At 44.2% G+C, this 25647-nt stretch overlaps 1 protein-coding gene across 1 annotated transcript; it reads left to right on the top strand.

Moving 5' to 3' along the window:
• Nucleotides 1-387: 387 nt before the first annotated feature.
• On the top strand, nucleotides 388-8332 carry GPRC5D (G protein-coupled receptor class C group 5 member D). The gene is made up of 3 exons (XM_044226354.1): nucleotides 388-1282; nucleotides 7073-7140; nucleotides 8261-8332. Exons 1-3 carry the CDS (start codon nucleotides 388-390, stop codon nucleotides 8330-8332), a joined length of 1035 nt encoding a protein of 344 aa, XP_044082289.1.
• The last annotated feature ends 17315 nt before the right edge of the window (nucleotides 8333-25647 follow it).

Here is a 25647-nt window from a genome sequence, read left to right as displayed (position 1 = left end):
GATGTTGACAACCTTTGTTCTGGAGCCTGATATAACTGTAATCTCGCCCATCAGGCAAACGTTGTCACACACCCTATTTTATGAAAAGGGTTCTGCCTCGAATTTCAAAAAGCCTTGGTACAGACTTCGACATGAAAATGGATGATGTATCTGGAACCTCCAAGTGAAGAGTGTTCTGTTTTTCCCGGCAAGACAGAGCTAGGAGAGGTTTAAGGAAGGGTCTGATGGTTTGGGGCTCTTGCATATTTGGGAAGGAGAGACATTACGGTGCCCAAACAGGACTAGCTGACAAGCGCTTCTGCGTGAGGTTGTGGTCCTAAGTCTGTCCCCTCTTTCTTTTGCAGGGAGACAGAAGTCCGTTCTCGTGAGGTCCACCCACAAGTCACCATGTATGAGGACTGCGTCAAGTCCACTGAGGACTATTATTTTGTCTGTGAAAACGAGGGCGCGTGGGGCATTGTGCTTGAGTCCTTGGCAATAATCGGCATACTGGTCACAATTATACTACTCTTGGTGTTTCTCTTCCTCCTGCGAAGGGTTCAAGACTGCTGCCTGTGGAATACCCTCCCCACTCAGATCCTCTTCCTCCTGGGTGTGCTGGGACTCTTCAGCCTTGCCTTTGCCTTCATCGCTCAGTTCAATCAGCAAACTGCCCCTGTGCGCTACTTTCTCTTTGGGGTTCTCTTTGCTATCTGTTTCTCATGCCTCTTGGCTCATGCCTCCAACCTGGTGAAGCTGGTCCGAGGTAGAGTCTCCCTCTGTTGGACAACAATTCTGTGCATTGCTATTGGTGTCAGCTTGTTGCAGGTGATCATTGCCATTGAGTACGTGACTCTCATGATGACCAGGGGCATGATGTTTATGCATATGACCCCTTGTGAGCTCAACATGGACTTTGTGGTCCTCCTGGTCTATGTCCTCTTCCTGATGGCCCTCACCTTCTTCGTCTCCAAAGCCACTTTCTGTGGCCCATGTGAGAACTGGAAGCAACACGGAAGGCTCATCTTTGTCACTGTGCTCATCTCCATCATTATCTGGGTGGTGTGGATCTCCATGCTCCTGAGAGGCAACCCACAGCTCCAGCGGCAGCCCCAGTGGGATGACCCCGTCATCTGTATTGCCCTGGTCACCAATGCATGGGTTTTCCTGCTGCTGTACATCATACCGGAGCTCTGCATTCTCTACAGATCGACCAAGCAGAACTGCCCTTTACCGGGCAACACCTGCCCTGCCCCAGCATATCAATGCAGCTTCAGAGTGGAGAACCAGGAACTCTCAAGAGGTACTTTCCCAGGGGATTTGGGGGGCAGGGAGGCTCTCCCGAGGGAGAAACAGGAGAGAAATTGAGAAACCGGGTGAACCAAGAGGGAACAATAAGGAAATGGCCATAATTTAGGTGGGTGACTTCAGAGTTCCTGCATGGAGATAGAAACACCCAGAATTGATGTTAAACTTTTATGAGAAATCGGTGCTTCCAAAATACCGAGATTTATGGGGAAGAGGCCAAGACAGAAATGAATCAAAGGCCCTAAATAAAGAGGGTGTGGCTCTAAGTGCTCACGCTGGGTAAAGAAAGGTACCCCCTATAAAGTGAGTTAACCAGCCCCAAATTAGGCTTGGACCAAGCAATTGCATGATGTATGATGCTAAGTCCAGATGTTTTGGCTATCAAGGGCACAAGTCAATCCCAGCAACGGGGATTGATTTTTTTTTTTTTTAATTTAAGTCTTGAAGTTAGTTTGCCCAAACATCATAATAAACTGATTCATAGGACTCATCACCTCATTAACAGCACAAAGCCCAATAACTCCTGGATTTCTACTTTTCATACCATTCACTGCATGAGAGCCTTCAAGGTTTGCAAAAAGTGACAGGAAGAGCCACTGAATCAGAATTCTAATAAAGGCTCAGATGTGTCATCACTAATAGAAAAAAAGCAACTTGCTTATGTGACATTTTCATAAAAATTTCTGGTCAGATTTTTATCATTCTCGAAGACCAAGCCACCTGACTACACTTTTTGCTAATGAATAAAGTAGATTAACTTTGACAACAAAAATGCTCGGACCCTAACAACCTGGGGGAAATAGTGGCTAATTCTGATTATCTAGAAATATGTCAAAACACATTCGTTCCTTTCTGAAACATCTGGCCTATTATTCATAACCCAATATCATAGTTTTACATCAATTTTTATGTCTTAATAGGCATCTGATTCCTTACAATTTATTTCTAATGTGCAAAAATTATGTTATTTTCTATATTGTAGAGCACACATAATGTTCACCAGGCTCAAAAAAATTAATAGAAGCCTTCCCTTTAAGTGCATACACGTTTTTTAAGCTATAATCTATGGCTAATTATACATTCAAATTAAATGCTGCTCAGATAGATGCATCCATTAATTCTTTTCAGTGTAGTTGACAGAGTCGGAAATTGACGCTATACATCCTTCCTATAAGAGTTTTTCTTTCCTTGTTGATGGTGCATCATCAGATCACTAAGGTTTGTGGCAGAATTGCAGAGTCAATCCCCAAAACTACTTCTCAAAGTCCTCATCAGCAGATAGGATAAAACTTCTGTGTCTGTTTTATTGTTGTCGTATGTTTCCAGGAAACAAAAGTCAGAGAGAAAGAGAGAGGAGTTCTCAGAGTTTTATAATACCCCAAACATACCTGGATTTATAACAACCAATATTCTATACCCCAAAACACAGGTGTTTCAAGTGTTCTCGGGATGTCTTGGTGGCAGAACAAGGGCGTGCAAAAAGCACGTTTCCCGGTAATATCCTCATTACTCATGCATGGTTAGAAAATTCGTTTCTGAGCAGGAAATGGCCTGCCAGTGACAGTCATTATCAATGTAGTTTCATATCTTTTTTTTTTTAATTTGACAGAGATTGCAAGTAGGCAGAGAGGCAGGCAAAGAGAGAGGAAGGGAAGCAGGCTCCCTGCTGAGCAGAGAGCCTGACTTGACTCGGGGCTCGATCCCAGGACCCTGGGATCATGACCTGAGCCGAAGGCAGAGGCTTTAACCTACTGAGCCACCCAGGCACCCCTTGATGTTTTATTTTTTTATTAAAAAAATTAATAATGTAGTAAAGAATATACAGATTGCTTTCCAAATTGGGCAGAATAACCAGAAACTTAAAGTTGGACAACAGAATCAGATTTTAGATCAACTGGGAAAAATACAAATATCAAAAATTAGAAGAATGATTAAAACTTAGTACAAAATACAGGATTACACCAAGCTGGGAAAAACATACAACACAAGATAGATAAGAACCAGACAAGTTGAGTCTGATAACAGGAACTTGAAGAACCCTAAGTGTGCCCTGTAGGTCACAAGCTGGTGAGAGGAAAGCAGCTTACCACTGTCTTTGTTTTCATTGGCTCAAAAAACAGTCACGGTACCGTATCAACAGACGTGTGGTCAGCCAGAACAATCAGGCTATTGTATTTGGCACTGGTCAGTCTCCAAGGAGAATACCCATTCCAGTTCTGGGGTCCACCAATGAGAAATATGGAGGAACTTGGGGAGGCTAAGGGAGAACCACAAAGATAATTAAAGGGTTATAACATGTGACCAAAGTGGAAAGGTTAAGACAATGAAACAGGTTCCCAATGTGCCTTCATCATAAACTATTCAAATTCTTTCTCTAAATTCTGTACCGAAACATGACATTTTGTTGAAGTCCATGAGACATGCCTTTGTCATGTGATTCTTCTGATGACTGCTGCTTGTTGCTGTGACTCCAGTCACATAACTATTTTATTTACCACTGGGTTGTGGGACCAGAGTTATTTATCAGAAAGAAGAGGAAGACCAGAGGAGACGAGCGGGGAATTTCACAACTATGAAGATCTCTCTTGAAGAAGCTGCTGTCCTGTTGCTTTCTGTCTCCAACGAAAGACAAGGTGTAGAAATGAACGCAAACCAAAGCATGAAGGATTTAGATTAAAAGTGAAAATAAGAGTTGGTAAACACTGAAATAGATTGGTAAAGGGGATTAAGACTCCATTTACCTGAGAGAGTCTTTCAAAAGAAGATTAGGCTTTATGTTCCTGAAGTGGTTATGGACTTAATTCCAAGATCGAAAAACATCTGGTTGGAGAACGAAAATGCATTCAGGCATGTTACTACGGACCCCCAAACAAATGGGCAGAAATATTTTTTGCCCCCTATTATAAATGCGTTCCTAGAAAGCTGTATATTGATTGCACTTTTAAAAAAATCAGTTGCCCTTTTAGCTGAGAATTTTAAATGCCGTATAATTTGTGGAGATCTTAAATATTGACTATCAGCCAAGATTCTCTCTCTCTCTCTCTCTCTTTTTTGTTTTTGGAGGGAAAACTCCTGTTAGGATTATCACTACTTTATCTGCTTTAGCATACTTAAGATATTGGTATGTCAAGTTTGCTAAAAGCAAGACCCATGAATATTTTAAACTATCACATTGCTATGGGCATTTTTTTTTCTGTTCATTGCTTGAAGGTATACAGACAAACCCCAGTATGATTCTTTTTTAAGGTATTAAGACAAAAATAGTCTATGCAGTGTAAAAGGGGATCAATAACTATAAAATGATGTGAAACAAGAGAATGTTCTTGCAAACTTAAGTCCATCAGGTTGTTTTCCTTCATATATATATATGAAGCTGGTATTTGCTATAAGGAAATTATACACACACACATACATATAAAATCCTTAATATAGGGGATTTAAAAAAATTATTTATTTGAAAGAGAGATAGCCCATGAGCAAGGGGAGGGACAGAGGGAGAAGCAGACTCCCCGCTGAGCAGGGAACCCAACAAGGAACTCAGTCCCAGAACCCTGAGATCATGACCTGAGTCAAGGGCAGATGCTTAACTGACTGAGCCTCCCAGGTGCCCTGCAAATACCAGCTTTCTCTGGATAACCCTTTTGGGGGAATTTTCAGTGTTTTGTTTTTGTTTTTTTTTTTCTTCAAGACATCCCCCCACTCCTTCCTAGAACAAACCCAATTCCAACAGTCCCAAGCAGTGTAATTTTTGGTTTTTTGCAGGAACAAATCACAAAACTGTTTTCTCACCCTCAGGAGCTACAAGTGACCGAGAGACAAGTGGCATAAAGTAGGGAAGAAGACAGTGAGTCTGGGCAGGACTTGTTTGGTCTGAGGACAGATACGGCAAGCATTCAGCATTCCTGAAGAGGCAGGGAGCGTGAGAAAATTGGGCAGTGTGGAGCAGCAGAAAGAATGCAGAATCTGGGTGCCCTGGCTTTGAGGCTCAGCTCTGCTTCCTGCCAACTTCGAGACAAAACCAAGCGTCTCAACCTCTAAGAGTTCAGGCTCCTAGTCTTTAAATGATGGTTATAGTGTCCCCACCTCTTCCCATGTAAACAGAAGGTCTTCCTTACTCAACTCAGATTTCATACCATGGAATGGTTGCAGGTTTAATAGAGAGAAACACTCAGCCTTTTGGTAAATCCATGAGCGACAACTAGCGCTGGAAACTTCGGGAGAAGGCAACTTCTCCAATTAATGATCTAGTCTGATGAGAATGTTGGATGAATGTTGGTCACCAAGGAGCTGAGTGTTAGAAAGTCTCAAGCAACTCAAGGAATTATGCCTCAAGGAGCAAAGTTAAACCAAGAATTCAGTTTACTCTGCCCCCAAGGAAGGAAGGGCATTCCAAATTTCACAGGATCCAACCCTCTAAAAAATATCAGTAGGATGATGATGTCAGAGCACCAGTTACGACCACACCACTGGATACTAACTCTCAAAGCACAGCAGTATTGTGTTTTCTTTTTCTTTTATTTTAAGATTTTATTTATTGATTGATAGAGACACAGAAAGAAAGGGGACCCAAGCAGAGGGAGTGGGAGAGGGAGAGCAGGCTTCCCGCTAAGCAGGGAGCCCAATGTGGGGCTCAATCCCAGGATCCTGGGATCACGACCTGAGCCGAAAGCAGACACTCAAGGACTGAGCCACCCAGGTATCCCAGCAGTATGTGTTTTCTATACATCATGCCCTATTTGAAGGGCTTTATATGTATTGATTAGCTTAATTTTCAAGACAAGCCTATGAAGTAGATTTACTTCAATGTTCATCATTGTCCCCCTTTTATTCCCATCAGGAAACAGAGGCAACCAAAGGTTAAAGAATGAGGCCCTAGGTTAGCCCACAGCTAGCGAGTGAGAGAGCTGCTAAGCGTGAACATTCAGGGTGAGGCCACGCCTGTGACCGTCAAACAATGAGTATGTACGGAGCGAGGCCCTGGTGTTAGGGCAGACACGGCCCCTGTACTCACAGAGCCTACAGTCTTGTCGAGGAGCCTGACATTAAACAAATAACCATGCATGTGGTTATTCTATGACAGGAGAAAATGATCTCTAGGGATCTTGTTTTATTACATCTGTTTTTGTTTTTTTTTTAAGATTTTATTTATTTGTCAGAGAGAGCGAGCGAGCACAGGCAGACAGAATGGCAGGCAGAGACAGAGGGAGAAGCAGGCTCCCTGCCGAGCAAGGAGCCCGATGTGGGACTCGATCCCAGGACGCTGGGATCATGACCTGAGCTGAAGGCAGCTGCTTGACCAACTGAGCCACCCAGGCATCCCTATTACATCTGGTTTTTTATAAAGCTGAACCAAAGCTTGCAGAGTATCAAGACTGAAGGGACGTTAGAGATGATCTAGGTAAGGCCTTGTATTTTCCTGTGGAGGACAGTGAGGTACACAAGGTCACACAGGTAATACTACGGGAGCAAAGACCTTGACCCACTGTGAGCCCCACTCTTTCTCTAGGTGATGATCAACATTCGGTATCTTCAGTCACGAAACACAGATGAATACGCAGATACTACCCTTAGCCTACCTTCCTCATAAACACTCTTTTTAAAAATCATAGATTTAAAAAACAAACCAAAACCAAAACCAAAGACAACAAAAAACAGCCTCAACTGAGAATTCCTTCTCAAAGGGTCAAGAGCCTCTTCGCAAGCCCCCAGGTCTTCTCATAGTCCTCATGTGCTGTTTCCAGGTGAATCTGACACTAACCCAGCCCTTCCCATCTTTGGCTTTCAGCCCGAGACAGTGATGGAGCTGAGGAGGATGTAGCATTAACTTCATATGGTACCCTCATTCAGCCGCAGGTAAATGTGCTCATCTATGCTCCCCGAGGGACAGAGCAAGGACTCCTTCCTTAGGAGAGTTGTCAGGCTTCGACCTGAGAGAGGAGAGGTAGGGTAGGCTTGTCTCCACAAGCACGCGGAGCTTGAGCTATCCAGATAAAACCTGTCCTCGGGCAGGGCAATAAAGGCAAGGGATGCCATCGCTTCTACCCAAGCCCCTCCCGATCCCCACCGCCACGCATCAACAAGGTACTCGGCTATAGGCGAATGCTGCTGGCAAGGAAAAGCAGCTCGAAAGGTTGGTGAGAGTGTGAGGAGGAAGAGGCTTACTGCTTCTCGCCTTGGGGACCGCAGGGAATTGTAAATATGTATGAGGTCAGATCTGTTTTTCCTGTCTATATGGATCCCCTGAGCCCTGCTAGCCGACTCTCTGTGTCACTGTGCAGCTCCTACAGCCCAAGCTGCCCCCGAGAACTGGGTTAGTGCTGTCACCCTCCCTCGTCGCCAGATGGGCGTAACCCATTTTAATCCTTTCAGGCAAAAGCGGAAGGAGCATGACTGAGTAGAACTGGAGGTGACTTGTGTTTGTATCGGATGACTTGAGGGCGTACAGAGGCAGGCAGCCCAAAATACCACGTTGTGACACAGTTCTTATATTCTGGTCCCCATAACTAAAATCTGAGGGTGGAAGTCATGCTCACACTGGTTGTTCGAGGAACTGTACGAGGCCACTCTAACTAGCTAATGCCTCTCGTCTGTTACCTGAGGCTTGGCCTTTTCCTGGAAGAAGGGCACACAGACCAGGACACAGAGAGATCATTTGCTGTAATTAACCCTCTACAGGGCATTAATAGGAGGAGAAAATATTTATCATCCTCTCCAAGAATTTCTTGGATTACTTCAATTTCCAGTGATCAGCTCTTCAAGAATCTTGCAGAAATATCTTTGTTACTGGTTAAAAGGGAAGAGGGTTTAAAAAAAAAAAGTTTTTATGTGCATAGCCTCCATGGTTTTTTGTGTTTTTTTCCCCCCCTTAACAAAGGATTAAGTGATGCTGAAATGATATTTCAAACATAGCTCTGGAAAGTATCACCCCTTGCATTGACTCAGAAAATTGACAATGGCCTTTCTTCTTTTCCAGACTGCTGATCCCACACAGGAGTGTTTCATCCCACCAACTAAACCAAGCCCCCAGCAAGATGCAGAAATATAAAGTCCACAAGAAACATGCATAGTGGAAACTCAGAAGACCATCCTAATGTAGCCCTGATGGGTCACTGGGGAGCCCAGAGTCATGTTCCAGCCAAGTACCGGCTCATCCTTCCTTCCCTGCTTCCCAGCCCTTTCCATCCATCCGGACCCTTCATCAGAAGACTACTGTCTCAGGCATAATTACAATCTTGCTGGCCACCCTACCTTGACTATGTGTCTCTTTCTTCTTTCCTGAAACTGAAGGACTTCTTTCCTTAGCAGTGCAAGAACAAATTGGCACCTCTTACTAATGGGGCCAAAAGTCCTTGGCCTGAAAAAATTAGGGTCATGTTACTTTGATAAAATATAGAGGTTAGTAGCAACTTATTCCTGCATTACTTCTGTAGTCATTTTTTATAAAGGGCCCCTTTATAAATATGATTGAACCAGAATTTGTGATAAAAGTTATAGCAATCCTCAGGATCCCCACAATTGGGCATTTTATTTTATTTTTTTTAAGATTTTATTTTATTTGAAAGAGAGGGAAAGAGCACATGCAGGGGGAGCAGCAGGAGCACCCCGCTGAGCAAAGAGCCTGATGCAGGACTCAATCCCAGGACCCTGAGATCATGACCAGAGCTGAAGGCAGACCCTTAATGGACTGAGCCCCCCAGGCACCCCTCAATTGGACGTTTTAAATAACACAGACTTCAAGGCTTGGATTCTGGCAGGGCTTCTCCCATGGTTTTAGCACCCCATGCCAGCAGACGTGGCAGAGGTCAGTAACCTGCTTTGATGAACCAACAACAGCAAAGAAAGAGCCACCCTAGTTGATGCTCATAAATGATTTTAGGTGGTGCATATAAAAAGCACTCTTCCTGTCTTGATGTTTCCAGTGAGCTGAGCCCTCTGCACTAATTACTCTGCCTTCATTCCTCCTGCAATCCCACATCCTTCCCAACGGACCCATCTGTTCTCACAGCCCACGTGCTGTCCATAACAGGTGCAACAGGACCAGAGTTAGAAGTGTGCCACCAGAGGGCTTCTTAGGGTCTGATTTAACCCTCTCACCTTCCAGATAAGAAAACAGAACTCTAGAGCGATGAAATGACTTGCCGAGAGCCTCACACAGTATTAGTGGTAGCCCAGGTCTTCCAATTCATAGGCCGCTCCTCTTCCCTTTCAATAAGGCTTCTCCATGCCTGTATTTCTGTATTGACAAGTACAGTGTGGATCCGCTGAGAACCAAATGTGATAGTTCAGACCAGTGAGCGTTGAGTGCCTCCTATGTGAAAGCAATCTGAAAAATAGCTGAGACTCCACACATGGGGGGAAAAAAACAGCCTTTTTTTGTGAGCAATATACAGACTGAATTGCTCAATGCCACCAAGCATTTCCTGAGCACCTGTGAGGTACCAGGAGCTGTTCTTGGTTTGAGCCCTAATCAGATAAGGCAGACAATGCTGCTCTGGTAGAGCTTGTGTTTTTCCTGGGGGAGATAACACAATGCAGAGAATTTCAGGAACCCAGCTCCCTCCTTTTCCAGATGAGGAAAGAGATTTGGCCCAATAATATGGCTTGCTAGTGGCAGAATCAGCTAGAATCCAGATCTCGAGCTACTGTTCGAAGGCTCCCTCACCCTCTACACAATGTTCCCACACTTCATTGACTTTCTGCTACCCTCAGATAGCAACTCCTTGTTAAAATCTGCGTCCTGAGCAATGTTCTCAGAACAAACCAGTATGTAGGTAAATGCGCAAAGAGTTTGACCTTCTGCCCTTATTGGTAATACCAAATTGAGGGAGAAGGTTTAAACATTAAGACTCTGACCTATCTATTAGATGGCACACTATTTAACAAACCACATAAAGAACCCAACCTGAGAGGGAAAACAACCCATGGAAACTTAGAACAGCTCTGGAAGAAAATCATCATCGCTGATGCTCCTAGTTTTTAATCCTAAAGATGGTGACAATGACACCTTCAACATAATTCTGTTGTGGTGTGGAGTGGTGTGGTGTGGTGTGGTGTGTTGCAGGCAGGAAAGGTTTCTGTTGAGTTGGCTGTCACATTTTAATAAACCCATTAAAACCATAGATTTTGTTTCCCAAAATGTTTTTCTTAGTATTAGGAAAAGTAAAATTGAACCTCTGTGTGCCAAAATTTGGACTACGTATTAGTTAGATTTGGGGGGATTGTAAGGTGACAAGTGCCTCGATCAGGCTGTTTCCAGAATGGAGTTGTGGTGTAAGGTTACATATGGCAGCGGGGAGACAAATCTCTTCTCTGCGAACCAGAACAGCCACTCAGCCAGCCTCATGGCCATGGAATACCGTCAAGTGTTCGTAGGAGCATGGTGTCCTCACCCCAGCCCTGCAATTCCCCTCAACCATTTTGACACTTTCCTCACTGTCTCAATTTCCTTTTGAGGATTGACAAGTACAGTGTGGATCCGCTGAGGGTACCCACCCTCTACCGGCTGACTGGTTCTCTCCCCATGTGTCGTATTCAGATTCCTGAGAGGGAGCCTGAATGGTCCAGCTGACCATCATTGCTTCTGACTGGAAGCTCTCTGGAAGTGGCCCTCTTAATTTACACTCAGCCTGTGGACCAACTGTCTGTGGTTCCCGTCCCCACCTTTGGTCCATTCAGCTATGCCTGGCTTGGTCATGCGATACAGACTTGGTCACATATATCTGCTCCCTCAGTGGGAAGCTGGGGGCAGGGAATTATCTTCCACCCAGCAAGGCAGAGCATGCACCATGAGTAGCCAACACAGGAGAGTTTGGTCCAGAAAAATGTGATTTTGTGAAGTTAAAGAATATTTTAATGAAAATTAAAATTTGAAGTTTATGCAGCAATTTCCATAAAGCTAAAAACCCCAATAGTCCTCTAAGTCAAGAGCCATGAAAAACCACTTAAAAGAATAGATAAAACTATTTGTGATGGGCATGTTGTACTCAGTTACTCAATTCAATGAGTATTATTTGAAGATTTAAACTCATTTACTGGGGCGCCTGGGTGGCTCAGTCTGTTAACCTGCTGCCTTCGGCTCAGGTCATGATCACAGGGTCCTGGGATCGAGTCCTGAATCAGGCTCCCTGCTCAGTGGAGAGCCTGCTTCTCCCTCTTCCTCTGCCTACCTCTCTGCCTACTTGTGCTCTCTCTATATATATAAAATAAAGAAATAAAATCTTTTAAAAAAATAAAAACAAACTCATTTACTTATATGTCCTAGGTTGTATAATTGGAAAGCATTAATTCTCTTAAGTATTTTAGATAATCCTCTCCTGATTTTTATTTATTTATTCAAAAGGAAGTATATTGGTGAAAACCGTTATTACAAAATCTCTTCCTTGTGGGGCACCTGGGTGGCTCAGTCGGTTGTCTGCCTTCAGCTCAGGTCACAATCTCAGGGTCCTGGGATCAGGACACAGGTCAAGCTCCCTGCTCAGCAGGGAGTATTATTCTCCCTCTGTTCCTCCTCCTGCTCATCCTCTCTTTCTTTCTCCCTCTCCCTCCCTACCCAATAAGGAAATAAAATCTTTAAAAAAATGAAGTATCTCCCTGGTGTAATGCAGCTGGTTTGCTCAGTTAGAGCATGATGCTAATGAAATACCTGTAAAGCTAACATATCCTTCATCTTGATGATTTTTTCCCCTATCCTAAAGACCACCAAAGATTTGTTTCCCTCCACATTAAATTTCACGGTCTCCCCATAAGCTTTAAAGGCCTTCCAGATATCATGCCTTATCTCAAGCTGTGGTCTAGTTAGGCTAAAATTTTCTTACTCTATCATTATGTCTTCTCTCTTCTTTTAAATAAATGATCCCTTTTGCTAAGATTATGTCTACTTCAGACTGGCCAGATTCATGCCTTATTATCCTTCTTTTCCTCTTTCCACAATCAGTTCCAATTCTACCTTTTCCCTTCTGGGAAAAAGTAGAGTTGATGACATAAGGACCCAGGATTGTCATACACCAAGCCCTTAAGTTAAAGCAGAATGAGGTTCTCTTTTTTCCCTCAAGCTCAGATGGTAAAGAGGATACTTCTATAGCCTTTTCCTCAGATTAAGCCTAATCATCTATTTTAAAGTCACATTTAATTTATGAGGAATAAACTAGAAAATCTATTTGTGCTTCCTTTGATACAAAAGCCTCTGTATTTTTCATGTAAAGAAGGTGCTTCTCAATTAACATTCAACAGGGGCAATTGTGACTTCTGAGAAGACATGCTTGATGTCTCCATAAAGACTTCTTGGAGTCACTGAAAATATCTTCATGGCTCAGGCCACTTCTAAGCTGTTGGTCTCTTGTGAGAGATCATATTTGCTGCTCTTCGCAGATCAATGAGTTAGAATTAGGTTTACGTTTTAACATGTAGCAGAACTTACTTATTCAAAGGACTTCAATGTGGAAGACTCAGGAAGCACAAGGATGCATCCATCACTCACAACATTATTAGAATGCCTTCCCTGGAACTGCCTTCAATAAATCCTCAAGAAAATCACTGGGATTGGATTACGGTGATGGTCTCTGTCAGAACTGAGAGCTGAGTTGAGTGGTGTATTTCTAATATTGATCTCACCCATCACTCAAAGAACAACCAAGTGCACTTTGGAAATGCCATTGGATATCTTTCTGGATTTTTCTAAAGATGGTGGAACTATTAGAGTTTAAACCACATTCAGTAAGTGGTTAAATCAAGTCTGGGTTTGGAAAAGTTACACCAGATCACCAACAGGTTGAATCCTTCAAGCAGACTTTTTTTTTTTTTTTTAATGTAAAAAGTAAGAAGATTTTATTGACTTTTATATGTTCTTAGAGAAAACTATTCACATGTGAAAGTTTGGCATTTGATAGGAGATGTATTTACACTTTATTTTACACATAAATTCTTTCATTTGGGGTCAGACATAATGTTTCATTTCAACAGGACTCCCACATGATTATGGTCCCAAGCTCTTGAGATAATGGCATCATCATAGGGCAAGGTAAACTACACTGGTAGGGATTTCACTTGTATCTGTTTGGCTGGCAGAAAGAAAGGGCTACTTAAGATGGCGAAAGTCCCTGCCACAAAACCTGAGCTCAGGCAGGAGAACAAAGACCCAAGCAGGAATCTGAAAACCCTCCCGCCCCGGGCTCCCATGGACCAATGGGACCCTGACAAGCTGGAATCTGAGACCCCCGTCCTGGGCTCCAGTGGACCAATGGGACCCCTACGAGCGGGCGAAATATCCAAATAAGGGAAACTTGCCCAAAGACACCTGAACTCCCATCCAGGCCCCTTAAAAGCCCCCTTCTCCCTGCCTTGGGCGTGACTTCTGCCACTCTGCTTTCCAGAGTTGTAGAACCTCGCCCAAGGGTGCCCACCTCCACCCTGCACAACTTTCCTGGCTCCCCTTCTCCTGAGCCCTGAAACTTCACCGGAGAGTGTTTTTAATAAATCTTGCCTTGCACCCACTTTGCCTGGTGTTGTGTTTATCTCGCCGGAAAAACTTTACAGTATCTGTTATTGTCCAATTACTATAGCATAATGGAGTACATGCTGTAAGCAGATACAGAGGAAGCTATCCATAAAAAAGGTGTAAAACACAGGTAAAGAAAATATACAAATTGTGGTATTGCATATATATTTTAATCTATGGAACTGACATTTTTAACTCACTCACATTTCTTTTATGTGATATAAATGCACCAAGCCTGCTTTTAAAATTCCTTTTTTTTTTTTTAAGATTTTATTTATTTATTTGACAGAGAGAGATCACAAGTAGGCAGAGAGGCAGGCAGAGAGAGGGGGAAGCAGGCTTCCTGCTGAGCAGAGAGCCCGATGTGCGGCTCGATCCCAGGACTCTGAGATCATGACCTGAGCCAAAGGCAGAGGCTTTAACCCACTGAGCCACCCAGGAGCCCTAAAATTCCTTTTTAATGTGAAATTTACCTCTTAGTTATTCTCTTTTTTAGAGTCTACAAATGACACATCTTCGTAAAACAGGACCCACTTGAATATACAAACAGAACTGGATTTTTTTGAAATATATTCTACAATGCATTTTGTTGTAAATCCCACCCGGACTTTATTTGTATGTAGAAGAATCTTGGGGAGAAGTCATCTGCAATTCATTTTTAAATTCCTAACTGTTGAATTCAATGTCATTATTCCCAGGGCAATTCTGTCTGGAAAAACTGAGCTTTTTTATTTTTGATTTGAATTTACATCTGATTCACATTTTTAAAAAATGTTTGCTATATCTCTGATATTATTAGAGTTTTGTTTTAAGAGCAAATTAAAACCTAGGGAAAAGAAACAAGGAAACGCCCATAGCAGCATAAAATCTTAACATCTGGATATTTGGGATGACTGGTCCCTTAGGCTAATGGCAATTCACTTTTAAATACCACTTTATAGGTGACAGTTTACAATTTACAAATGGTTTTCACATCCACTATCTTATTTCATCTATTGGACGGATTAGGCAGTTTATTTCAATGTGTGTGTGTATGTATATATTTATAGTTTACATATTTATTTAATGTTTATGTATATTAATACAATAGTTATATATTTAATTTTATATATTTATACAGTATTATATATTACATATATGTATTTTTATATATACAGACACACATATATATATTTACACATATATATCATTCTAAGATACTAAGAATCTCATCTAAAATTATGTTTGGGCCACAGCCACTCTGCTATTTTTTAACAGTATAATTTAAATTGCATCTGTAAAATGAAATAGTCACATATCCCATGAGAATCCTTATTTATGGGCAGAGATGTCACTGAAAATTTTCCAAAAAAGACTGTGCTTTTGGTTTTTAGCTACAGTTGTTACCACCATGTCCTGCTATTGATAACTCTTTTTTCTAAACACCAAAACAAGCAGCAGAATGTGTCTATTTAGGAAATAAAGTCAATTTTATATGAAATGTTAACTCTGGTAGTCGTAAGTGCTCTTTGCCAAATGTTTTCAAACTCTCCCGCCTCCAGGCACATGGCAGGATTGCACTTTTGAGGTTGGGTGGGACCATGACACTAATTCTGGTCAATACATTAAGCAAAAATGATGTCAGTTCCAAGGTCTATGCCAGGAAGAAGCAGTTAATTGTCAGTCCAAGACCCTCAGGAAATTGAATTATTTCTACCATGGTGGCAAGCAGTGGCTGCTCTATCCATCTGGATTCCAAGATGAAGATGTAGTAGGAGGAAAAAATAAGACTCTGTTATTAAATCACCTTGAGTCTGAGCGGTTACCATGGCCAGCCCAGCCCATTCTCACTAACTTGGCCCCGAGCCGGTTGTTTGGTATCCTGAAGTAAAACGAGGAGTTACTGGTCTGAATATTTTATTTTACCACTGATCGTTCTCATGCTCTTCAAAGACATCCTTAGATTAAAGGAGAACAACCCTGTTCTTGACTGATAGATGCCAGAATGATCTGCCAGTCACCGTTGTTCGATCCACCGTTGTTCCCACAATTACAGTTTACTGCTGATAGCTGCCAGCCTAAAAGCATGTAGAAGAGTGAAGTGAGGTGGTAACTTAAAAACACAGACTCACTCTGGCTGACCCACTGAGGGCAAGGAAGACTTACTTGCCAGGTCAAAAGCCTGAGCTCTGTCTTAAATGGTAGGAAGGAATTCCTAGGGCAGATGACGGAGAAAATGAAAGAACTGCCACCAGCAGGGTCTTTGTGCAAACTAGAAAAATGTGCCCCCTTTGGGTGGATGAATTAAAAAATGTACCCCTCTCCCCCAACCCCAGGGATGCAGACTTGTGCCAGGACACGGGGCTTGTTAAGTGAAGCAAGGCTGCTTTCCAGCTCCACTCACGATCTCAGCCAAGTGTTTCTGGGCGGTACAAAAACCAAAAACCAAAACACCGCCACCAAAAAACTGCTCAGCTGACTGCAATGACCCAGATCTGCCAGGCAGGAAAAAAATGCCTGGGGAAAGGCATAGCTGCAAGCAAAATCAAGACCCGTCCAAAGACCCGTAAAGCGTGCGTTATTGCTAGAGCACACGTGCACGGTAGTGGGCAGCAACAGCTGCGGAGCTGGGCTGGGTCAGCTCACAGAGGAACTTAATATCCCAAAGGCAGGAATCAAGCCAGGGTGTGAGTGAGGAGCTTGCATGGGGGGAGCCCATGCTGCTTTGAGCCCTGCTGGACTCCTAGGCAGAAAGCAAAAAGAGCACTCCTGTTTACACTTATCCAATTGGAAACTCTCCATTGAAACAAATCTAAGCCCATTGCCCAATCTGTTTACACGACTTTGTCAATCCTCATAAACCCAGGGAAGGACATGACAGCCACAAGAGCCTGGGAATGGCAGCCCCATGGGAAACCATTGCCCCTGTTGTGAAATCAGGCAGGGCAAAGACAAACCACAGCAGCCTGTTTTTATAAAATGGTGATGTATTGTTTATCATGGACTTTGGGGCACTGATTTCGGTTTTTAGACATATTGTCACTGGGGGTTTGGGTGCTCCCTTGAATTTTGTGCCCCAGGTAAGTGCCTTACTCTCTCCCCACCAGCCCCAGCCCCGCTGATCAGATTTGCCTTGCGTGGGAGGGTAGAACTGGGAACAGAGATGGAACCTGGGCCGCACAATAGAATCAGCTGGGACTTTTTAAAAACTCTCCACGACTTGACCTCACCACAAACCAATTAAATCTGAACTTCTGGGCGCGGAGCCCAGGCATGGGTGCATTTTAAAATCTTTCCACATGGTTCTGTTTTGAAGCCAGGGTTGCAAACCACTGCCTTAAACAGATATGTGGGAATAGATGTAAGGAATGAGGAAGACGGAAAAGTCAGGACCCTGGCCTGGGTAAGCAAGTGGATGATGATTCTGTTTTGTAGGGGAGCTAACTCAGAGGAAGGAGGGTTCCAGAGAGAACAGATCTGGGGGTGGAGAGGAGAGCAAATGAGTCCTGTCTTGTCCTAGCTGAGTTTGAAGTGGAAATGCATAGATGAACGTAGGGCTATGGACCTTCCAGTAGAGACAGAGACTCAGGAAGGAGCGTAGAGGCAAAGGTAGAAGTTGAGAGGAGGTGCGATTGTACCCGCAACACAAGGAGGGGGCCCGAGGTGGGGACCCCCTGCTGAAAAAGACCATTCCATCCCTAAAGGGATTTTTTCCCGACGCCCAGTTCCATCTTAACCACGGCAGCAAGTGCACCAAGATCCCTCCAGAAAGGTGACCTGAGTACTGTTTGTAGAACCACATCATAGCCCTGGAAAAACATACTGGGATTCTTCCTCTGGCTCAGAATTCAAATGCTAGGGAGGAAGTGGACCAGGGCGTGCCTGCAGAATCCTTGGTTGATCCCGAAGAAGAAGAAACACAACTAATTATCCACTGTCTTTCCTCAAGCCTGCTGAATCAGAAGAATCAGCTAGGACACCTCTTCCAAATAGAAATGTTCATACTCAGACCCAGAGCTGCTCACTGAGAACCTCTAGGAGAGGGCCCTGGGACTCTGCATTTTTAACAGGTTCCCAGATGACTCTTAAGAGAGTGTGAGTTTGGGGGTGCCTGGGTGGTTTAGTGGGTTAAAGCCTCTGCCTTCGGCTCAGGTCATGATCCCAGGGTCCTGGGATTGAGCCCTGCATCAGGCTCTCTGCTCCGTGGGGAGCCTGCTTCCTCCTCTCTCTCTGCCTTGCCTGACTACTTATGATCTCTGTCTGTCAAATAAACAAATAAAATCTTAAAAAAAAAAAAAAAGAGAGAGAGAGAGAGAGTTTGGGAAGCGCTGCTCTGTGGACAAGAAAATTCTCCCTCTTTGCCCTGGTTTGTAACAAAGACTGTCTGGGCTTTTCTAGTTTGGCCCAGGATGGCAGAAAGTGATTGGCTCGATATGGCAGAATCAGTGGAAAGATTTTATGAGTTGATCCTGTCACTGGAAACATTCGGTTTCCCATTTAGGGCTTCTTTTCCTCCCCTTGCCCAGTATGATGTTCAACCCCGGACACACTCACCCAGTTCTCCTAAGAGAAAACGTTACCAAAAACAGCTTGCTGCCTTGAAATTTAGGAAGATAAATCCTTCCTGAACCTATCTGCTGGCATGTTCATCTATTTCCAGTTAGTTTTATACAGACTGAAATGTCCATGTTCATGCATTTGGTTCGAATCTGTTTAGAAAAATAATGCCCTTGAAAGAAAGAAAAGATTGCAATTGATCTTTGGGGGGAATCAATCTAAAACGCTTCTCCAAGTTTTGCTTTGGGGTATGTTTTCCTCTTTTATATTTGCAGCTTGTTCTTGTGTGGTTCTCCTAGGAAACAGTGCTTTCCCAAGCTTGACAAAGAAAAGCCTTGGGGAAATAAAACTTGGATGTGATGAAACACACACAGCCCAACAACTGGAGAAGCTCCTTTCTTGTCTCCAAGCCTCGGGCTTGTAAGTAGCTCTTCACACAGTGGATTTAAGTGTTTATATATGAAAAAAATCAACTCTCAGTTAATCAGCAGATATTCATCAAAATTATTTCAGGAGAAGTGGCACTGAAGACCCCTGAACAGACAAGACGAAATCTGACCATGGTGTTCTCTGAATGAGGTAATCCATCCCAATCAGCCTGTGATGAGCAAAGGAATACGTCTCCCCAAAATTAAATTCATTCATGCAACAAAGGCTCCTATGTGTGCAGACACTATGCTGGGCTCTGGGAATAGAAAACAAGTTGCTGTCTTCCTGAAGCATACAGAGGGATAAGAAAAAAAACACACACACACACAGGTGAAACAGCAAATAAATACAATATCAGATTGTAAGTGCTCAGAAGAAAACAGACCGATCCACTGAAGACCAGCTACTGGGAGACCCCAGCATTACCATGATGGATGAGGGCTCACAAAGGAAGCCATAATGGACTGAGGTGTAAACACCGTGAAGAAGATTTTGGAGAGCTTTGGGAAGAGCTGGAGTCAGACCCAAGTAGGAGGCATGTAGAATTGGCCCCTCAAAGGAGGGACTTAAGGGAAAATTTGTCTCTAAGGGAATGATTGAAACCATCCAGAACCCTAACTTGCAGATTCAGACCCAAGAAGGGCTGGCAAACCAGACAGTGAGTCCATTACAAGATGGCGGAACCTTGATTCCCTAGATGCGGGGGCAGCCAGGCAGGGTTTGAGGTGACCAGCGCCCCAGACTGGCTACATCTGGCAATGAGTGGCAGCATCCATTCACCCCCCCCCTCCCCATTCAACCCCATCCATTTAAAATATTTGTGTCACTTTCTAAGTGTCCCAATAGGTGAAAATGTTTGAGAGGCCTTGCTTCAGGGTTTAGGCCCACCCCAATAGCCTTGTAATTACCTACCTGGGACTAACCACAACTATGTGTATAGGGTACCTCCTCAAGTTTCTTCACTATCTATAGGAAGCTCTTTCACACTGGAACGCATGTCTGGCCGAAGACACATGCTGAGAAGAACAGGGATCTGGAAAGCTGTAGAACGTGAGGGAATGCTATTTGATTGTGACACCACCCTAAGGCTACATGGGGAAGGTTGGTGGAAAGCTAGGTCACAGGGGCGGGTTGTGAGCCCTAGGGAAGGGGCAGCTGGTGGCATGCCTCCTTCTCTGCTTCACCACCAACAATCTTCTGTTTTGTTAACTGATGTGAATGGAAATTATTTTTTATTGGCACCATAATCTGTATGCGTATATACCTAGAGTTAGTCAGCTTAAGGATATGATCTCATCTCACTGTGGAAAGGGCTGTGTACCTAATGGTCAACATCTGCTCTATGTGAACATGTATAGATGTGCTGTGGGGGGGTGGTGTGAAAACATTCAGGTGTGTTTATCAGCGGACACCCCACACATAGACTAGGGATCTCAGAGACTCTCACAGACTGCTGGAAAAAATATTTGGAGAGCCTAAAAACTTTTCCACTTTCCCTCTATGCAGAACTGATAAAGCATTATATTTCTTCTTCTTCTCATTTCCTCTTAATTTGCAACACACATGTGCATGTGCACGAACACACACATACACACCCACACACCAGCCACCTAAACAAAGAATTCAGGTTCCCATGTGGTATGTGCCAGCTACCAGGTGTGTCAGGAAAAGGAAGGCACAGAGGACCCAGCTGTGCCTTCCTTCCTTAAGGCATTCTTCCTTAAGAAATTCTTCCTTAAGAATTTCTGATTCTTAAGGCCTTAATTTCCATTTCACCTCATGATGCTTGTCTCTTCGTTATTTGGCCAGCCCCTGATTCTCGAACCCTCCCTCCCACCCACCGGCCTTCTCTCCCTCCCGCTTCAGCCCACCCCCACATTTTCTTCGCAACTCAGCCTGGTCCTCCTCCCTCTCTCACTGCTGCCTCAATACAGCCATGCTTACTCTGACCCGCTGCCTGCTTCCCAAGTGTTCACAGGGTTCATGGGTTTATGACTCAGACTCCAAGCTCAGGTTATGCAAGCACAACCCACAAACATTTTTGATTTTGCTGAGCAATACAAACCATGATTTCTTTCTTATGCAATGACTCAGCCTCAAAGGACAACAGGGACCGGTGTTTTGGTACTTAAAAAAAAATGGTAGCTTTTGCGTAAAGAACTCAAGTGGGCGATATTTCAGGCACTAGCTGCATGGACCTCAGGCAGACATGGCACACCAGTTTCTGTTCAGTTCAAGTGCCTTTGCAGAGGAGTCTACATAATCACCATTTGCCAACAGAGTGTTGTTAACTATAGCACGCAAGGTCTTCACATGGCACCTTCCAGTCCTAAGCAAGGCTGTGAAGAATTGTTTTGTAAAATAAAACTACCAGCCAGGGGATAGATGGTGACAACCAACACTGACATACAAACAGGTAAGGGTGTGTCCCAACAATAAAGAGCATTTTCATTCTCACCTGAAGGCTGGGGGTGTGGGGGTGGGGGGCTGCAGGGGGTTGGCGTTGCAGGTGTGGGAGAAGAAAACTACAGTAACACTGATAACCCCTCCATGGTTTTTAGACTCCAATACCAGGAGCAACACAGCAATTGCAAAGTCGAGAACCCTGAGAGTTCCAGCACTCCCTGGAGCTTATCTACTCCGACCGACTTCTAACACAGAACTCCCCCATCATCCTCAGTGGAGTGTCATTGAGATCGAACACCTCCAGCGGAAGATGACCCACCACTTGGCAGGAAGCTTTTCTGGGATCTGCCTTCCTGAAATTTCTTACCGTTGAACCACCTCTTAGGCTGTTCTAATTAAAGACAGCTGAGCAGCAGCATGGGGTTATGTGTAAGAGATCCCGCTTTGACCCTCCAGCCCTATCATTTGGTAGCTGTGCCACCTTTGCGCTTCCGTTTCTGCAGGTATGATGCAAAAGCAAGATCATAATCAAATAACTCATAAGGTTTCTATAAGTAGCAAATGATATTGCACAAACAGAGCCCTTCAAAAGGAAGCTGGCACAGAGGAGGAACATGGTAAGTATTCCTCGCTATGCCCTGCAAAGTCTCGCCCTCTCGAGGTCAAACATCTCCATTCCATCAGCCCTGTTGTGTATCATGTCATTCTAGAAAGAGCTCCTGTCTTAGAAACTCCTCCATCACGGTGAGATGCACAGAAGTGGATTTAATATTCCGTTGTGGTAGACTGTGCCCCCTGATTAGGTGGAAACAGCACCCACCCTGACCCAGACTTCACAATTTCACCAATGCTTGCCTAGGATGCCATTGGCTCTTTGTCCTTCTAAACCACATCACTGGGTGCTGTCAGTCTTGTAGACACCTAAAACTACCAGCCCTTTTTCATGAAAACTACTGTCAAAGCAAGCCTTTCCAAACAATGTTTATGTGATTTATTTTGGGGGTAAGAATGCATTTACATCTATTAAATTCTTGGTGTGGGATCTTGCTTCCAGTCCTTTGCAATACAGTTGCCTTCCGTTTTATTATTCAGTCTTTCCTAATGTTGTGCCATGTGCAAAACTGGATAAATATGTTTTATTTTTATTCGAGTGGTGGATTAAAGTGTTACCCACACAGAGCAAAAGAGAGAGCCCTGTGGAAAACCACTAGAGACCTCTATCTCTAAATGATCAGGTCTTCTGGAATGTTTGACTTGGGACTCCACCTAACTTTATTACCATTTCCCCTGCCTTTTCCCATCTTGTTCATAAAGATAGCATGCCAAACGCAATATATGCTTTTTCTGTTTCAATTTCTTATGGGTAAAAAAAAAATGTTGATCTGGAATTATTCCTTCTTAGAGAGAGGTAATAGTTTTACGTAATCCCTGGGTACAGTGCTGGCCCCCACCACCATGCCCCAGAGCTCAGGGCGTGGCTACATGGGCTTGCCAGAGGTTCTTTTTTTTTTAAATTGAGTTGATTAAAATCCAGCAGGATTAATAGATCAGAATATGGAAGGGAGCCTGGAGGAGAAGCAGCTGAGACCGGACGGTTTGGTGTTGTACCTGTGGTAACCAAATTCCATTCAAGGGTCACCTTCTTTTCTGTAGAAGATCCTGTTTGGATCTGGTGCTCGAGACCGGAGGCTCAGGTCACGACAATAGAAGGGTTACTCCCAAAGGTTTTCAAGGACTGCCTCAGAAATCTGCGCTCAGGAACTACAGGGGGAGCGAGAACGCTCATCCCCCCTGGCTGTAGCAAAGCCCCCTGAGGGAAGCACTAGCTTCACACACCAAAGGAGAGCAGGAGGGACCTGTATGGGTTTTGACTTAATATAGGAGTCAAGGAAGTTGAAGGATTTTCATGCTGGCAGGGAAAAGAAGAGCTCTGACTTTTTTTTTTTTTTGAGAGATAGAACATTCGAGCAGGGGAAGGGTAAAGGGAGAGGGAGAGAGAGAGAGAGAGAGAGACTCCCAAGCAGACTCTATGCCCAGTGTGGCGCTGACTTGGGCTTGATTCCACAACCCCAAGATCATGACCTGAGCTGAAATCAAGAGTCAGATGCTTAACCTTAACTGGACTCCCCAGGTGCCCCTTTTTATATAATAATAATAATAATATATTATTATTATATTATAATATTATTAATATTAATAATAATATTATTGTTATTATACTTCTGCCTTGTCCTACAATTCCTCCTTTGCCAGTCTACTTTCCCAAGAGGGAAATGTTCATTTGGCTTGGGGCTCATGGGAGTGTGACGTGGGGTTAACCAGAATATGCCCAACTTTACCATGTCCTTCTCGCCACAGCTTACATGCAGGAGGGAAAGATGACTAGAGGGGAGTTCAGGGGAAGAAAAGGCAATGGAGGAGAGGGTTGATGCAAAGGAAAATAAGAAGAAAACTTAAAATAGAGAGTGACTGTGGTCATTTTATTTGATTCCTTACTCAGACATCCACTTTGGGGGGGAAAAGGCCTAAAACTGACCACACAAGTGTTGGCAGTAGACAAAACCAGAAATTTGGTCCCAGTTGTCTTAACTCCATTGGGCCTGAGCTTGTTCCTCTGTACAATAAACACCACAAGGCACCAGCAAAAGAAGTTCTGTGACCTTCTCAAACACCGACATTTTAGGCTCTGGTGTGTTCCATTCTGAAGGGTTAAGAATCTTCTAGCAATCTGGAGGTTACAGGAATGAGGGTCAGGCCCTGATTCACGGCCACACAGAGCCATCTGCATACCCGGATTGTCCTAAAGCCAAGGCAGGGGCAAAGCATTGTCAGCCCTGTGTGGAAGGGATTCCAGATGACCACAGGTTGAACACCCAGAATGTGCAAAGGCCTCCCATCTACAACCTGGAGGCCGATGGCCCTGATCCCAGATCTCAGCAGTCCAGGACACTGGAGAAAGATTTCTCTGACGCCTCCACCTCCAGTTCTGAAACAATTTCATGTTTCAGAATGGGGCTGGGACGGAGGCAGCCCTGCAAACTCTGAGAGCTACAGAAGGAAGCAGGCCAGGAAGGAAAAGATGAGTGGGACACAGTTCAGTCTCAGCAGTAAGGACAAGTGTAGAAATACAGGAAGGGAACCCAGAAGGCAGGCTGGGGCTGGGGCTGGGGGCGGGGGAGGGAGGGGAGGGGGGGAATTTCCATTTCCAGGGCCAGGCAGTGCTCTTTGTTTGGGCACACTTTTCCTGTCAGAAAGCCGATGTTCTCACCACATAAATACTTGTCCACATTAATAACAGCATATGAGGCCGCTGTCTGCAAAGATGCCAGGTTGCATGCAAATGGATTCCAAATACCTTAGAGGGTTTCACAAAAATAAGACACGGGACCCAGGAAGTCTGTCAGAGGAGATGTGTCCTCTAATGATGGTGGGAGGGAACGCGTGAACAGCTCAGGCACAGGAGCCTTTTAAAATGGGACGCATTGGCCCAGAGCCCATTGAACGTCACCGGAAAGCTGCTGCAAGAGGTTTGCTTCGCGGAGGCTCGGCTCCCCGAAGGCCATCCCTGAGGTTTTACCGCCATCAAGTGGACACCTGGAGTATGGCGGCTGCGGAGCGGCCCCAGCCTGAAGTGAGAGGCCCAGAGGGGAGACAGTCTATTTCCCACCTGGCGGTGAAATCTGGGAGGAAGATTGTTGAGGTTCCTTTTATTACCTAGTTCAAAGCAGAGGCCATTTGGGTTCCCAACAGACAATCAACGGGCATCACTCAGGGACCAGGCTGGGCTAAATCTGCACATTCTATTTCAGCCCAGGGATGGTGGAGACCTAACAGGAAGTCTTTGAAACCCTCTTCTCCGGTATCACAGCAATCGCCAAGTGCCAACACTTTCAGTCCCTGCAATGCCCCTATTTTAACAGAAGAGTTTAATTATGTCCTGAACATGTAAGACCTGAAGACAAAGTAGCAGCCACAGGGATGACAAGGGCTGTTTGAATGGGGGGAGAGTTTATCTACCTCCTGGCAAGGAAAAGAATTCTGTGAGGGGATGGTCTACTTGTCCCAATGCTGTATTTCTTAGAAGAGAGTACCATTCCAGTGTTTTCCCCCGTTTTTGAAGAGGTTGAAAAGATACAAAGGTCTGGGAGATGCTCTTCCCTAACAAGAAAGCAGATCCAGGGTCCTCTGAGGCTTTACCTTTCACTCAGCCCCCTTTGCTTGGTTGATGGGCTAAAGTCCAGAGGAGGAAAGAAAAGAGGTGGAGGTGGGGGATGTGTATTTCTTGACTACCTACACTGTGACAGATAGACTTGGAATTATATTGTGTTTCCCTCATAACAACCTCACCAAGTTATGGCCTCTTAAGAAAAGACTAAAATGGTCTAGAAGGATCCGAATCATGATTTGTAATTCCCCCTTTTCAGTGCAAAACTAGGCTAATGTTAGTGCAAAGCCATGTGAGAAACAATCAACCAAATCTCTGTGGCATGTCCATA

The sequence above is a fragment of the Neovison vison genome, chromosome 12 (genome assembly GCF_020171115.1).
Source record: "Neovison vison isolate M4711 chromosome 12, ASM_NN_V1, whole genome shotgun sequence".
Lineage (NCBI taxonomy): Eukaryota > Metazoa > Chordata > Mammalia > Carnivora > Mustelidae > Neogale > Neogale vison.
Note: the sequence above shows the minus strand (reverse complement) of the source record. Positions and strands in the feature narration are given on the sequence as shown.

Excerpts from the sequence above, each read along its gene's own strand:
- GPRC5D (XM_044226354.1), top strand. The coding sequence starts at position 388 with ATGTATGAGGACTGCGTCAAGTCCACTGAGGACTATTATTTTGTCTGT. Across the intron at positions 1,283-7,072 it reads GAACCAGGAACTCTCAAGAG|CCCGAGACAGTGATGGAGCT; the intron begins GTACTTTCCCAG and ends TTTGGCTTTCAG. Across the intron at positions 7,141-8,260 it reads GTACCCTCATTCAGCCGCAG|ACTGCTGATCCCACACAGGA; the intron begins GTAAATGTGCTC and ends CTTCTTTTCCAG.